The sequence below is a fragment of the Anomaloglossus baeobatrachus genome, chromosome 4, assembly GCF_048569485.1.
Source record: "Anomaloglossus baeobatrachus isolate aAnoBae1 chromosome 4, aAnoBae1.hap1, whole genome shotgun sequence".
Lineage (NCBI taxonomy): Eukaryota > Metazoa > Chordata > Amphibia > Anura > Aromobatidae > Anomaloglossus > Anomaloglossus baeobatrachus.
Window position 1 is genome coordinate 558,852,903 of NC_134356.1, and position 17,669 is coordinate 558,870,571.

Here is a 17,669-nt window from a genome sequence, read left to right on the forward strand (position 1 = left end):
AGATACAGATAGTAGATAACCTGAAATAGCCTGCAACTCACCCACATGTCTAGCCGAGGTTAGCGCTACCAAGAATTTTGCTTTAGGATTGAGAATTTTAATGAAATTGGTTCAAAATGGGTTTATTGCGAAGGCATTAAAAAGTTTAGGTTCTACGAAGCTAACTTCAGGCCCCTTATAAACCTAGAAGAAAAGGAAGCTCTAATAAAACCTATGGGTGATCAGCGATCCAGTACACCCAGGGCCTTTAAATGTACTGGTAGAAAGACCCTCTCAAGACCTTTTTGAAGGCACTCTAACTTCTGTAAGGGGAATTTGCTGCTGCTGGGTAGACCAATTCCATCCAGAGCATTATAGAAAAGAAATTCAGATACTAGTGCATTTATGGGATGCTACTTTCTTTCTACTTAAAAAGGAGACTAGAGACTAAATTTTGTGAGAAAAGACTTGGCCTATAATATTCCCCTTTAAGTTCCATGCAGTCAGGTGTAGACTCTGAACTTTAGGGTGGACGACCAGCCCTGAGACAAGACTGTGTCCACGGTGTAGTATCCAGGCGTCCAAGATTGATGTACTTATTAGCCATGTAAACCATGCCCTTTAAGGCCAAAAGGGGGCAATCATTAAGTGTGTCTCTCATCTCGTACTTTCTTCCAAACTTTTGGTATTTGAGAGAAGGGGGGGGGGGGCAAATGGAGAGAAAAAAAAAATAGGCCAGATAAAAATTCCATTTGGAAATTCCCCTGTGTTCAGGGAAAAGAATTTCTCCACCTGACAATTCTCTCTAGGTCTACTTCTGGAATTCCCCAAGATACATAGATCTGACTTAAAATGATTCCAAGTCCATTCTAGTTGATTTAACATGACAACTCAAGTAGTCGGCTAGGTTTTCTGACCCCTTTAAATGCCGCCCTGTCAGGGATAGCAGCCTATCTTCTGCTACTTGAAATATTTGCTCCACTTCGGTCATTATTGGACCCCATCTGGTTCCTCCTTGACTATTTAAACATGCAACGGCTGTACTGTTGTCGGACAGAATTACGTTTCTTCCCGTAATCCATTTTAAAGTTTCTTGTATGCCTTCTGTCACAAACCACCGGGGGGGTCACTCAGAAATCCCCCGCGCTGGCTACCAGTACGTCACAATCGGGGGGTAACAAGTGGGGGTCACCCCTCCTTTATACCTCCCGACCGACAGACAGAGCACGTGACGTGCTCTCTAGCGCCCCTCTTATAGTCAGGCCAATTATGGAATTGCCCGACCATAAGCAAGGAGGCCGCTATACTACTTATGCCGATTATTGAAGGGTCCCCGGTGAGAGTAAGGTATATATTCCCCCGACCTCCGCGGGCGGAATATATAAAATCTCCCCGAATCTCACTGGCCTCCCCACAATAATCCTTGGCACAATTCGCTGCCACCAACCGATTTACGGTAACTATTAGCCGAACACACCGACGTGGGATTCAAGATCGAGATAACAGAACAGCCCAAGATTAATTATATAATTTAATCAGCCTAAAGCACACTAGAAACTACAATATATACAATAGGGAATCTACAGAATATACATATGTCAGAGTACAGTTACAATCAAAGCATGGGTTACAAACAGGCATACACAGTTCCAGCAGTTACCTTGTTGCGTCTGCCACAGGGGGGCGCTGTACCCAGGTTTCTAGGATCCTTCCCACAGATGTTTCCTACACGTGCCCCCAGCGAAAAGAACCCTGGAAAATGGCCGAAGTAGGGTTATCAACCTGGGCAGATCCAGGTCCCCTCCTACCTTAGTGACCTCAGAGGGAGCACTGCTCCACCCCTGGCTTGAGTTATGGACAATCCACAACATGGAATATGGGCCATAACTTTGCCTGGGAGCGTCGTAGGCGGACGCCAATGCTCTCATTGTGACAGTTATGAATTTAGCTACAGAACGAGGGGACTCATGACTTGTCTGCCAGTTCCCCATTGGCTGATATCACGCCTGGGGCATTTCCCAATGTCCTGCTCCCATAAAAAGGGTGTGCCGGCATCGTCCGCATGCGGAGACACCATTTTTATGGTTGCCATATTTATCGGAAATATGGCTTGCGAGATATGAACCATTTTTTACTGGAGTCGTTCTGTCTGGCTACTTCCAGAGCCTTGCTAATTAGATAGCAGCTCCTACTACAGGGTGACGGCAGGGAGTCATCCTGTGTCCATTGTTCCCACACCACCTCATCTCCATATCACAGGACATGGCCATGGAGGTGTAAGTGGAACACTGAGAACAAGAAGGGAGGGGGCACTGCCAGGGAGTGATGAGGGATTATGACTGGAGTCATAATTCATCTTCATATCCCGGGATTTGCCTCACACCTTCCCTTTCAGCCGCTAGTTTCTTTAGATTTGATTAACTGCTTTTTTAATCGCATGGCTCCACAGACTCTGAAAAACAATGACCATCTAGGTGGGCTCCCCAACCTCTCATCCGTGGTAATTACCCATGGATTTTCTACCGTCCAAGGCACTTTTTTTTTTTTTTTTTTAAACACTTTATTGGACTTCAAATTTACTCTTTTTAAGAAGTTCATCCTGTTTATCCACCACCCCAGAGAGCTTAGGACTTCTGTAGACAACTAAAATCTGTGATCCAGGTGGCCTTTCCCCATGGATTGTAATGTCAAGATCTGCCACTGAAGAGGTCTTGTCTGGAACGGAGCCCACTGGACTGCTGGTATTGTGGCGCTTAGTGAGCCCAACATGGACACCACCTCCCTTACCGAAATCTTCAAATGTCATCTCGGTCACTATTTTGGTAAAAATTCTTGGTGCTAGGTGACCCCAAAGGGAAGACACAGATATTGTAGAAGAAGGTGGTCCCCTTGAATTTTACCACCACCCTGAGGTACTTCTGATGATCCTTGTGAACCAGGATATGATAAGCATCTTTTAAGTCTATTTCCGCCATAAAGCAAAATAGGTACAGAAGTTTTACCGTCGATCTCAGTGTTTCCATTTTTAATCTGTCTTTATGTAGCAGTTTCGTGTTTTTAAGTTGATAATGGTCCTGTGGGACCAGTATTATTTTTTAAAATAAAGAATAGGTTGCTATAGAAACCTTTCCCAGTGTCTGATTCTGGAACCCTGACTAAAACCTAATCTTCTAAAAGATGAATGTTCCCATTTTAGGTTTTATTATCTCTAAGTCTCTATTTGGGATTTGGATTGGGACCTGAGGAAAGAGCATCCACTACCCACTGGGTGGGTGGAAAAAAAAAAGAAAAAAAAAAAAGAAGCCCACTGATGGCAAAACTGTTTCGACCTATCCCCCACTCAAATCCTGGCGCCATGGCTGTTTAGGTCCCCCTTTATTGGGGTTTATTAAATAGGAAAACCCTATTCTGGACATTACCTCTTCCCCAGGAGCGTCTACCTCTTCCATTAGTTGCCCTCGGACTTCTCCCAGGACCCCAAATGGGTTTCCTAAATCAGGGAAAGAAGGAGGTTGGAAAATTCTTATCTGCCGCCTTCTCTAGGATTTCATCTAAGGCTGATCCAAACAAAATCTACCTGACATGGAATTGCACACAAATGGGAATCCGCGGACCAGCTTTAGCCAGAGTTCTCGGCGGACAGATAGATGTCACTCGTGACTGTGCCCTCAGTAACCGTCCACAGAAGCATCCGCCAGGAAACCTGCTGCTTTTTGGTTGGTAGGTAATGCTTCTAATAACGGATCTCTGGAACTTCTAATTTGCGAATCCATTTCCTGAAGCCATGTGGCTAGGGATCTTGCTAGGTTTGAAGGATCGTGCTGCAGCCTCCTATGCCCCCTTATGAAATGTGTCCGCTTTTTATTTTATACAAAAGGAGCCTTCAAGAGACCTAAATCTTCAAAAGGGAAAAGCCACATTTTTCAACATTTTTGCAATTGCAGCATCCATTTTTGGGGATTTTTCCCAAATCTAACAAAGGTCTTCCTCAAACGGATATTTCCTCTTCAGTCTGAAAAATGGACACGTTCCTAACCAGTTTCTTCCACTCTTTTTGATAAGGAAAATTAGGTGCTTATGAAATGGAAACACACGGTGTTTGTACTCTTCCAGAATAGTAAACATAGAATCTGATACAGATGGCTGCTCTTTAGGGGTTTCCACCCCCCATAGTGGAGCTAATCACCTTCAGCAATTTCTCAGTCTTCTCCACCGAAAAGCACGGCTGGCCATATTCCCCATCAGATGCGGATGAATCTGAGCCATAAGTATCAATCAATTCCCCCGGTTCTTCAACTTCTGCTCTGAAGTAACATCCGAGGAGGAAGAGGAAGGCCCTATGATACGACGAATCTCCTGGTTAATGGTGTTTTTAAACTTCAACCTTTGATTAAAGATTTTATTCCTGAAATATGAAAGGGGATTCTCCCATCACTATTCTTCAATACAGGATCGAGAGAGCTTTTTATTAGAAGTATTGGGCAAACTTACTCTACATAGAGCCAATTATCTGTTTTTATGATTTGCTATGTCTTTCCTGGCCTAAAGAACATTAATAACAACCAGACAGTATGTATTATACAAGGAGAAAAACCACACGCACCCATCCTAAGCCTTGGAAACTACTGTGCTAGGAGGAGGTTTCTGTAAGGCACTAGGCACTGGAGTTTCCATGCTGCACATCCACTGTCATCAGTAAATGGAGGCAGCTTACTGTTAAACTTCCCCTTTCAGGATTGGGATGGAAACCCACCAAATCTGATGCCTTGTTCCGGACCATCCTCCAAATCCAGAAGTGGCCGGTATTCAGTGGCTGCGTGTCACCATCTTGGCGTGTGACCCCCACCTCCAGCTCACCGCCAAACCCAGAATCTGCTGGACAACTCGCCTATGCGCAAAAGCGCCTTACTATTGGCCAAGGCCTCTACGCTATCCTCACGTGTTGTGGCCACATCAGGCCCCAACTTCGAAGTGGCCCGCCGGGAATGATCCACAAACTGAGCTATGGCCAAACTGTTCCTAGGTGCCTAAGGACCACAGACACAGACATTCATCTGGAGAAATCTCCCAGATACTCTTCACCCACACCACAGGGTTGTAGGTCTCCGTAACACTGGGGAGTTTGTCGAGGTATCACCCTTTTGTTTTCATGTGGTTTACGGCTCCTGGAGGGCGGATACTCTTTCATACTCTGTGTTGCCATTGCGAACAGAAAAATAATATAGTAATTCTATACTTGTTTACTGGAACAGCCCCGTTCCTCCACATTTGCTACTTTGTCCTCTTCTGTCGCCAGGCACATTTATCTGCTCTGGAAGATGTGTGGGGAGGGGTCAAATAAGCACTGCAGTCAATTAGCAGCACTGATCGGCTGCAGCTTGAAATTCCATCTAAACAGTAAAAGAGCGCTTTGTTCCTGTTTGCTTGTAAAGACTGCAGGTGATTAGCGGACAATGACTGGCAGCAGCAGTCACCAGACATCCCCACTGCCTGATTGTGCTGGGAAGCGAGTGCAGAGGAGCTGTGCCATTACAGTAGGCAAGTATTAGTTTTGTTTTCGCCATACACATTAAAGGGAACCAACCACCAGAATTTTTGTATATAACCTAAAGCCAGTGCTATACTGGCACTATCCGGCTGATTCTATACATACCTGTAGTGGTCAGCTCGGATATATAGGTTTTGAAATCCAAGAAAGTAAAGTTTATAAAAATCGGCAGCTTCTTGAGTGACAGCAGCTGAGGATCAGATAATATCTGGGGGGGGGGAGTATTCATAGTTATCCCCTCCCCGTTTGTATAGTACTTATGCTAATTCTAACGATTCACTTTTCCCTTGCAGGACCTGTGTGGTCACACCCATGTGTCCAGAAAGGGCGGGGCCTCAGCGAACAAAGCTGATACCACGAAGCAACATTTTTCTGTTGGCTGAGGCCCCGCCCCTTCTGAGGGAAATGTGGGAATAAAACTGTGGATATAGTCCATTGTAGGTTTGCTGTGAAAGCCATGTTAACTTTTGTGCACTGATTTAGTCTAAAGTTTCTATAAGATTTAGTGACGTCACCTCCACTTTGCTGTACTGCGCTGTGTTGTGTTTTTCTACCCAAAGAAAACCCAGACAAAAAAAATCTGCAGAGCGTCTGCCTCATGTAAATATTCCCTTAAAGGTAACGCGGTTTCCTCTGGATTTAATCAAAAGCAGAGCATATTATAGAGGCGATAACCAGAATGTAGACCATGTGCCTGTGAAAGAGCTGCGCCCCATCAGCACAGAGCAGTCAGGACTGTTCTCAAATCCTGCCCACTGTTAAGCTGATTGATGTGCCCCTCAGCCTGTAAAAGTGCTGAGTGAATGTCAATCACCTGATCAGTGGGCGTGGTCAGAGAACCGCCATGACTGTTCCGCCCCCATGACTGGAGAGGAGCAGGATGAAGCGTGATAACCATTTCCTCCTTTCACAGATTACTGCCACCAGTGACACATGCTATGGATGTGATTTATCACCTCCAACGTGCTCTGTTTTCACATACATATTTAATCTGAAACTGACAGATTGCCCCTAAATAGAGACAAAAAAAAACAAAAAAGACCAGTGGTAATCACAAGTCACAAGTCTTCAGAGGATTACCAAAAGGAGCAAACAAGAGGTAAAAAACATGGCTCAACTTTCTGCTTCTTACCTTTCTGGCAATGATCTGCTGACCAGCAGCGGTGCGTGTAGTCATTGTTAATGGTGGTCTTCGTACAAAGTGGCCTATCCTCCATGACCCCAGGACACATGTCACCACACTCCTTTGGTGGCTTATTACCGACAATATAGTTGTTGTAGACCGCCTCCAGAACCAGCGACCAATCCACTGTAGACAGGTAGCACAAGTCGGAGTTCTTCTCAATCCGTATAGCACCACGAGTAATGTTCCTCAGGCTGTACAGCCCGATCTCCTTCAAGTCCGTCATCTCAAAAATGACCAAGGCATAGTTATAGAAGAGATTGCGACCACGAATGACTGTCAGATTTGGAAACAGGTCACTCAGGCTTTCCAGGCCAGAAACGCGGAAAAGTAAAAGATAGTCCGTAATAACAGTAAGCTTGGGGAACCGCATGTTTCGGAAATCCTCAGCCTTGGCAGTGGAGATGAGCAGAATCTGGAGGTAGCCTTCAATCACGACACAGTCTTCTAATTGCCGCAGCTCCTGGACGTCATTACGGATGTCCATGCTGTTACTGCAAACTGTGGAGAGAAGGGAGCAGGTTAGAAGCTACGCCACTAGATTAATATTAAATATGCTCATTTTTCAGCAAACAATCTTAAAAATAAGATTAAGAGCCCCCATTAAGTGGTTTTGGGCAAAAAAAAAAAAACCACAACAACAAATACCACACACATTCGTTTACCTACCAATGTATTCTAAATCCATGTTCAAACAATGCAATTGTGCTATGTGTTTTGCAGCAATTGAAATTGTGGTTAAAAACGCAGCTCTTTCACTGCAATTGTGAAATCGTGTGGGAAAAAAAAAAAATAGGCAGCACAACTGTATGAACACTGCAGAAGGGCACGTTCATTCAAGGCAAAGTTGTTGTGGATTTTCTTGTGCAACTCTGCAGCAGATTACATATTACATAGTTCTCCTGATTAGCTATGTCACTTACCTCATGTGCAGGGCACTGCAGGACCTTAAGTATTCATGGTTACGACCACGCATATAGTCCGTTAGCAAGTTAGTTGCTCGTAGTCATAACCATGGATACCCAAGGTCCTGCAATGCCCTGCACATGAGGCAAGTGACATAGCCAAATCAGAAGAACTATACTACATTTCTGATTGGATGTATTTGCTAGCATTATTATTATTGATAATAATGTTAGCAAATACCTCAAATAAGAAATGTAGTATATGTCTTCTGATTAACTGTCACTTACCTCATGTGCAGGGCACTGCAGGACCTTGGGTATCCATGGTTATGAGTATGAGCAACTAACTAGCTAACTGACTATATGCGTGGTCATAACCATGGATACCTAAGGTCCACATGCTTATGGTTTTGTAAACTAAGGTCCTGCAATGCCCTGCACATGATGAATCAGAAGAACTGTACTACATTCTAGCTGGAGGCATCTGCTAATATTATTACACCTAATACATATTGGGATAGGATCTTGGAGATGGGAACCTTTAAAGGGAACCTGTCAGGTCGTTTATCCGTTCTAACCTACAAGCAGGGTGGTGTGTGGCCAAGAAACCCCTTCCTACCCATCCCTGTGTTGTAATATTGTGTGATATGAATTAAAAAAGAAAAAAAAAAAACGTTTTATCAAACTTAGATGTTCACTATGTAAATGATCAGAGGGTCTAGTCCCCATGGGCGTCGCTTTGCCCCATGGGCGGTGGCATGCTTTCCGTGGTATCATGTCCCTGTGGGCGTGGTACCATGGATTTACATGAGCGACGTGACCATCAGCTCCTGGAGATCCAGTGCGTGCGTGCTTACCATTCCCACAGCCTTCTCATCCGGGTGTTTACTTGCCGGCTTTAGATGCGCTCTGCACATGATCGGAACCGCAGGAGTCTTCTGATCATGCGCAGTACACTTGTGAAACCGACAAGCGTACATCCGGATAAGAAGGCTGTGCAAATGGGAAGCACACACATGCGGGATCTCCAGGACTTGACGGTGATGTCGCTCATGTAACTTTTTTTTTCTAAATTCATATTACACAATATTACAACCCAGGGATGGGTAGGAAGGGGTTTCAAGACCACACAACACCCTGCTTGTAGGTCAGAACGCATATGGGACTTGTGACAGGTTCCCTTTAAAAGAAGCTCAAAAAGACTAAACATACATAGCAAGTCGCTTTGATATTATAGTGCATATTCTCATTCTCTTTAGCATTTTTTTAAGCCCTTTTTCAACAAAAATACGCCGTGTGCACATACTTGACAAAAGGGTTTGGCAAAAATCATCAGCCTGTTGACATGGTGCGGATTACTTATGCAGTATGTGGAGGGGATGCCCCCAAGAATAAGCTTGGCAGTCGCAGAACCAAATTGGTTTTCAGAATCAAAACAAGTCCTCAGTGGCTGCAAAGTGGCTAAAAGAAAGGCGGATATTGTTCGCATTGGCAGGGAAGGTGTTAATACAATGCATTAGCACAACACACATTGGGGCAGCCTACCAACTTCCTACAAAAACACACTTTTTCCCTGCATGGTTTACAAAAGCAGCTTTATCCAGATTGCTCGCACTCGCGGCAGACAGTGTGGATTACACAACTGCTTGCTTTTTTTGTGCCCTTAGGTAATTTTTTTTTTTTTTTTGCTCTCACTAAAACGCAGCCGCTTTAAACTCTCTAATTTGGTTTCTGGTGATTTTTATCGTCGAGGACAATAACATTTTGTATTCGGGTAAAATAGATTCACCGCTTATCTGAATCCAAACATCAGTGACTTGTGCAGCAGACATCAGAGAGAAAAAAAAAAGAAAGACAGAAATTCTTGAAATATCAGGGATTTAGAGGAAAGAAGCAAATGGTGGGAAAGTGGAGATGAGCCTATAGTAGAAGAGAAGACCTTTTAGGCTATGAGCGCACTGAGCGTTTTTCGGGTGCGTTTTTGGGCTCAAAACTGCATGACTTTGCTTCCCCAGCAAAGTCTAGTTTTCATTTTTGCTGTCCGCACACAACTTTTTTTTTTTTTAGCTGCGTTTTTGAGCTACAAAAGAAAAAAAAATAAATAAATAAAATAAATGAATAAAAATAAAAATGGACATGTCAATTCTTTCCTGTGTTTTACTGCGTTTTTCACCCATGCAATGGATTGGAAAAACGCAGCAGTCAAAAACACAGCTAAAAACGCACCAAAACGCAGTTAAAAAAAAAAAAAAAAAACAAGCATTTTTTACCGATGCATTTTTGCCATGGATGCGTTCTTTTGCGTTTGTGTGGCTTTTTTGCGGCCAAAAACGCAGCTTAAAAAAAAACTGCTGTGCGCACAAAGCCTTATCCCACCCAGTAGGGTTTTTACAAGGCATGATCAGTATTAATATTTTTTAGAGGGAGTCAATCAGCAAAAAAAAAAAAATGACTGTTCAAACCAAGGGATGGCTCTGGGATGACCAAAGTTCAGGGCACCTGGCCAGCTCTCTAAAATACACACATATACATACACGCGCTGATCATGCCTGGTTAAACTAAATCGAGCCATGTGTGATGAAAAAAAATTGCTGCAATATAAATGCCCACTTGGCAATCGGGTACTGCCACTCTAATCCATCATGCTCCTGTCAACACCTATCATTTTGGCCGTAGTTTATCTACATGAATGTACAATTTGAGCATTTATATGAAGGAGGCGTTGGGAAGACTCTGCTTGGATCAGCAGTCACCAAATAGGAAATTTTGCACATTTCTTACAAAACATTATCCCAGATTGTAAACAGCAAAATAGTATTATCGCAAAGTATCTTCTCTTATAAAGCACAACGACATGAAGACCTAAAAGTTATTATTTTAGACTGTTACTTGTGAGAAAATTAGCTTGGTAGTGAAGGGAACCAACCAGCAGGATTATATAAAGTAAAGCCAGTGCTCTACTGGCACTCGGATGATGAATCTAAGTATATCTTTTGTTCTGAGATTGGATGTTTTATTTCACAAAAATGTGCAAGTAAAGTTACACAAATGCACAAATATTTGATTGACAGGTGCACCAGGAAGGGAATAAGTGGGTCAGATCTTGCTATCTATTCCGCCCCTGTCTGGCCTTCCTCCCCGTAGCCATCATAGATGCTAATTCCAGAGCAGGCAGGCAGACAAGGGCAGGAATAGATAGCAAAACCTGACCAACATATACCCTTCCTGTTGCACCTGTCAATCAAACTGCTGGAACTTTACTTGCACATATTTATGAAATAAAACATCCAATCTCAGAACAAAATGTTTGGTTAGATTCAGCATCCCAGCACCAGTACAGAACTGGCATTACTTTATACAGGAAATCCTGCTGGTTGGTTCCCTTTAAAAAGCCACAAAGAGCGCATGGTAACAAATATTTCAACCTGAAGCTTCATATTATAGCCAGGTAGGTCAGACATATTAAGGGAGTAAATAATACATTATAGTCTAACCTGAAGCGGAATATATAGCTATATGCACTGTAAGTACATTCAGTGATGGCCGATTATCGGTACTGACAGACTGGGATATGGATGAGCGCAGATTTCTCCGTCTAGGAGTTCAGAGAAAAGAAGGAAACAAGGCTTGCATCCCGTTTCTCATGCTCTGGCATCCACTGCTTTCAAAGGAGCAACTGGAGTGGGTGGCATATTATGACAGATAAACCTTTCCTCAGCTGTGATAATAATATTTAAGCTGTTTTCTGCTAGTAGCTGTCGGGATGTACGGAGGCAGACAGGAAATTACAAGCATTTGTACACAGAAAACACCTGTCTACCTTCTTTTATGATACCCGACTGCCAGATGAAACTCAGCCATTGAGGGGGGAAATCAAACATGGGAAGATCCGAGGGACAGCGGCCAGTCCGTCAGTGATACATCGGCACCGTGAGACCACTATGGACTGCCAATAACATGTCCTGGATCTCAGCAGCATTGCTGGAGACGTAAATAAGGGAAGTATGACATTTCATCAACATGTTTCGGTCGTTCTGCTCGGATCAACAAGTTTCTGAAGTGTCCATGTCTATCAGCTCCAATAGAAAACACAAAATACTAAGGCTGGGTTCACATGTCCTGAAATCATCCGTTAGAATGGACCCGGCAGAGATCCGTTGGGAAAATGATATCTGCCAGATCCATTTTTTAACATTGGGAATCTATGAATAACGGATCAGTTAACAGATCGCCATTTATCTTCCATTTGAAACGGATCCTGTAACAAACTGAATCCGTTATAAACACAAGAATAACAGATAACTGAACATCGGTTAACAGATGACCCCCATGTAAAAAAAAAAAAAAAAATTGTGTTTGCAGAACTTTTTCCCTATAGATTTCTGCTAGATCCATTTTAACGGATGATTACAGGACGTGTGACCCTAATAAACATCCATATGGATCTGTACAAGACTTGCAATTCAAGAGTGGAACCAGCTCCAAACACGTGTGCACATGGCCTTAGGCTCAGTGCACACGCTGCAGATTTGGTGCAGAAATTTTCTGCATAAAATCTGTACCTTCTGGCAGAAAAAACAAAAAAGCATGCATTCTGCGGCATTTTTGTGCCATGAATTTTTTTTGTTTTTAATGAAGTCAATGGGTAACAACCGGTAGGAATAAAATGCACCAACAAATGACATTCTGCAAACTATTTTCTGCACCAAATCTGTAAGGAAAAAATAACCCACACGTGTGCAGCACTTCAGGATTATCACCGACTTTACTGGCATAAACAGACATGTGGATTTGGGCCACAATCTGCAGCAAGAAAAAAGAAAAAAAAAAAAAAAGTGCGCACACAGCCTTATATTCACCATACAGAGATGGCTATCGGCCTAATGATGCTTCAGCCGCTCGTTCGGGACGTACCCATCTCTCCCATACACAGGAGCACCCAAGTGTTCTCTAGGAGAAAGCTGCCAACTGACAGGCCTGCCAGCAGCTCATCTCCAGAACAATATGATTGATTGGCAGGCTGTAATTGGGGGAGATTTCGATCGGGCTCATCCAATCAGTTGGCCGGTAATCGCTTATTAGTGGGTTCGGCCGACGGTGTGTAAGGGGCATTAGGAGGACAAAGGTTGACTTGTATTATCTTCTATAAGGTTTATTGACCACATACAGACTCCTCCGTCAAGTCTAATATACCCGACAGCAGGTTTATGTCTGCGATTACAACAGACGCCGACCTCCTCATCTACAAATATCCCTCATAAAGACCAAAAGGTAGAAACGTTGGAACTAGAACACATTTATAAAAGACTGCGTTAACCTGTCGTGTTGAATAAAGTCCCATTTTACAGCATTTTTGGATTCTGCACACTCAGTGCCGAAATAATATATTATACACACACCAAAAAAAAAATAAAAAAAACAATTAGGGAATATCTTGTTATTAGGATACTATATTTTACCCTTTAATATAAAAAGGTAAACTTCTTTTGCTCAGTCTATAATGACAAAATATTATTATTATTATTATTATTATTATTATTATTATTAATAATAATAATAATAATAATAAAGCTTTGAATTGCATTATGTGCCTAAACCTTCTCAACTCATCACTACTTTGGTTACAATTTATATTACAGTGTCTTACAAGGAGTCTTTATATTTATTCATAATATCATGTATGGCCCTTTAACACTCCTATTTCGTTCCTTGATTCATTTGGTTACAATTTCCAACAACTGGATGAGAAGTTACTACGGTACTTACGGCGATGCAAAGGTTAAATTTCCTACTACAATCGTTATGATTTTTCCCATCGGAAATATTATCAAAATAAATCCGCCATGCTCACATACCAGGAGATATTTTCCCATGGCTGAAGAACACGGTGTTAATTTTATTATGTGCCATGCTTTTAACAACACATCACATCCGGAACCACATGAGAAGTTGTATGTGAATTATTATGGTGTCACAGACGGGACCCACTAAAAATAAACAGGGTATGGCATGTACGCTCCATGTGACAAGTGTGTATACAGCACGTGAAACCAAAGTGGAGTATAGAAGGGCTCTGGTCCTGGCAGTAAGTCCACATCTAGGCGGAGGGTGACCTCAGACTGAAGTCACAGGAAGTTCTGCCCATTCTTTCCTTTGGCTTCTTCAATGGAAGCTTTTATGTGGGGCGGCCAATCAGATTGCAGCCATAACAAATCCAAAGTGCAGTGTATGAATGAGGGTGGGGGGTGGATGATGGAGGGGGGGGGGTCAGTACAGTCCTTTCTTCCAGACCCTGTCAGGAATGCCAAGAATTCCAGGATTTTGCATTATTTTCTGAGTGGGGGGAGGAAGAGGATGGCTGAGGAAATAACCCTTTGGCTTCATGGCTTTCTGTTGAAAAGCACTTTGTCATTGTCAAATCCAACAATTCAGAACAATAAATGTTAGCAAATCGGAAGAAAAGCGTCACAATATAGGCATCTGCTCTAATGAATTCCATGCAAACCACTAAATACATCAACGTGGCGAAGACAGATCAGCTCTCACAACAGAAAGGGAATTAGAATGAAACTGTATATGGAACGGGTATCACTTACACCCTGGTGAAGGTACATATGTATCCAATGCAGAAGGATTTCTAAAAATATATATGTTTTATGAGACATTTGTTAAAAGTTTCCTCCCATTGATAGTAGATCTCCTACACAGCAATATATTTCACTAATCGCCCTGGAAAATAGAGAAATCAGTTTTAACAGAATGGTTTCACAATCATGATTCTCTATAACCTGGACAAGGGCTTGGGGCAACCATTATAGGGAATTTGTCAGCAGATTTTTGCTACTTCATCTGAGAACAGCATGATGTAGGCAAAGGGACCCTGAATCCAACGATGTATCACTTAGATTACTAGGTGCAGCCGTACTGACACAATCTGAATTTTTAGGTTTATTCATGTAGCAGAGCTGAGAGAGCTGTCCCCGCCCACACCAGGCTCTCTACACATTGTGCATGGACAGTGAGGTGTCAATCACGGCAGGGGGCTGAGTTTAAAGCCCTGTAATAAGGGTCCTGCTATATAAGCAAACATAGCAAATAAACAAAAGATCAGGCAGTGACAAAACAGGCATGCCTGAACTTTGTGTGTTAACCCTTGCAGCATGCTGGCTTCTGCTTACATAGCAAAAACCTGCTGACAGATTCCCTTTAAGGCTGGAATTACTATGCCGCAAGTCTCCACATACCAAATAAATAACCTTATAGGCATATACTAGGCTAAGAAGGAAAACCACAGTGAGTTGGGACATTGTGGTCCCTACTCAGACAGTGAATGTCAAATGTGTAAAACCAACCAGCTAACAAGCTGTGCCTGCAAGGGGGAAGGCAGGTAAATCAATCCAGCCCACCATGGTCTGATATGACCTGTGCCCGTATCAGCCAAGAACAAATGTTGGAGAACGAATCCTGAAGTCACTACAATTTTTTATGACTATTAGGCTATGTGCCCACGTTGCGTTTTGTCCCTGCAGAAATTTCTGCAATGATTTGAACAGCACACGTGTGCTTCAAATAGCTGCAGAAAGAGTCCGTAATGAAAAGCCGATTTCATGTGCTCTGGACGCAGCCTCTGTCATAGACAAAGCGGGGGCTGCATCCAAAGCGCATGAAAGAAGTGACATGTTGCTTTTTAGAACGCAGGGCTTCAGCAGCAGCCGAAGCGCTGCGTTCTAATACGCAACGTGGGCATGGATTAGGCACAATCTTCATATATTATGCTGGGGACGCATGCAGTTACGCTGCGGTGCAGAACGCAGCGTAACTGCATGAAAATACGCTACATGTGCACAGAGCCTTAGAATTTGTGATATTCCTGAACAAGACCCCAGGTCTCTACATAAGGGTAAGAATCTATTCTGCAGCGTTTAAGTCACTGCATGTGTGTTTCAAAAAGCTGTGTTTTGAAAGCATTGTGAATGCAGCATTCATTTGATCTGGATGCTTGCTCTGCCATAGACAGAGTGGGAAAAGCATCCAAAACGCACAAAAGAAGTGACATGTTGCTTTTTAGAACGCAGCGTTTTGGCAAAATAGTTCAGCATGCAAATCGCTGCGTTCTAAAACGCAACGTGAGGATGGAATTTGCACAATCTTAATAGATTGTGCTGGGGACGCAGGACGCATGCTGTTACGCTGCAGTGCAGAACACAGCGTAACTGCATGCACAATGCAGATGTGCGCACATAGCCTAACACCACCTAAACGACCACAAATAAAAGAAAATATTTCTGTTTTGCAGGATATACATCGACACATCTCATCTATAAACGTAAAATACTATTAATGTACACCACAAGCTGGGTGGCATCATGCTGCTGCCGGGACTCCGCTGTGTAACAGCTGGCACCATTTCTTCTACAAGTCATACTTTATTGTATTCTAGTAGGTGACTTATTGCGGACCATTGTTTCTATATGTAACGCTCTACACAAACCTGAAACGTATTGATTTCCAAGTCACATTTAGAAGAATAAATGTAAATTTACTGTCAGTTATAAAGTGCCTGCGGGAAATACACATGAGCGTGCCAAGTCTCTGGTGGTCCTATAGATCCTCCTCCACGTTAAAGCTTAGCGGCCCCTAGTGTATGTGAGGGATAGAGTATGTGAATGGTGACAACCTATGTACTGCGCTGCAGAATGTGTTGGTGCCATTTACTGTAAACAGGGCAATTATAAAAAGATGGCAGTTTTTTAAAAAGGACACAACTTCAGTTAGTCGCAACCAAATACACTATTAGTCAGTTGTGGTTGCTGCGACACATGTAGTCAACGTTGAGTCTCGTGATGCATTGAGGAGGGAGGGGCGCCCGAGCTAGTCAGCTAACGACAATGGCGGGTACCTATCTTCCATACTTCAAGAGATACAAAGAAAACAAACTGACTTGAGGTCCAATGGACCACAAGCGATTAAAAGGCAAAATGACCATACACCCTCAAGAGCTTTAGACCAAACCCTTGTTCAGTCCATAACTATTCCTCCCTATATATGCTTATTTTTGCAAAATGTGTCCAGATGACTATTAGGGGAAAATAAGCAGCTGCCAGCCCCTCTGGGGAGGGGGCCTTCCTTCTCTTAACATGACAAGGCTTTTCAGCCCGCAGAGAGGCATTTAGGTAAAGACCCAGCATAAGAGATACACCTTGACGTTGGCTGTTGGGCTCACATAAAATGGCCTTTTTTGTGCGCCTAGTTTCTCAATTTTTAAATGCATTTCCTTAGCAGTAACGCATGTCTAAATTCCTATATACAATGGCTGAATTCCTTAAGAGTCTCAGAGCGCTGCTGATTGTTATAGTTCTCTCTTCAGAACAAGACAAGGAATGCTGAAATTGAACATGGCCTATACTTCTCCTTGGCTTGGTCAACCTCAGTGCTATGAGCATAGCCATCTTTAGGCAGCTACCCACAGGCAGGAGGTCAGTGCAACGTCTAAATCACAATCGGCACCACTGGTCTGTGGACTGGTTGTAATCCCTCTGAAAAGTATCTTCCATTAGACTGTGCACACACCGCACTGGTTACGAGCCACCCATATGCATAGACTCATTTAGATGTGCCCCGATAATTGGCTCATTTCAGGGGTTCACTATTGTGGGAAGAACCATCCTTCACATAAGGTTAAAGTTAGAATAATGCTACAAGTAAAAAGGTGATAATCCTGCCCCCAATGTTTCAGGAACATGCAGAACATGCTGCGGACGGGCAGAGACCAGCAGAAATCCTGTGGAGAACAGAAGAGCCAATTCCCTGCTGCATTATTACACTTTTAGTTTGGGACTGGCTGATAGGCCAGGAAAAGCAAGAGGTGGCAGCGCTAAACAACCGTCATCCTGACAACAGGACAGACAAGGAAGGGGGCTCCTGCTGCAGGCAGTTATCTGACAGCCAGTGTGGAGGAGAGAGAAGAGAAGGAACATACATTTTCATATACACAATTAAAAAGTTTTACTTGTGATACAAGGCAAAAAAATAACAAAAAAAAAAAAGTTAAAAG

The 17,669-nt window shown here is 43.0% G+C and overlaps 1 protein-coding gene across 2 annotated transcripts in view; it reads right to left on the reverse strand.

The window, feature by feature from the left end:
* IGF1R (insulin like growth factor 1 receptor) overlaps window positions 1–17,669 on the reverse strand; it is a 209,270-nt gene that overhangs the window by 175,704 nt on the left and 15,897 nt on the right. For both annotated transcript variants that reach the window (XM_075345987.1, XM_075345986.1), the window contains exon 2: window positions 6,660–7,211. In XM_075345987.1, the coding sequence (XP_075202102.1) occupies window positions 6,660–7,211 (552 nt within the window). The remainder of the gene's footprint in view (window positions 1–6,659; window positions 7,212–17,669) is intronic.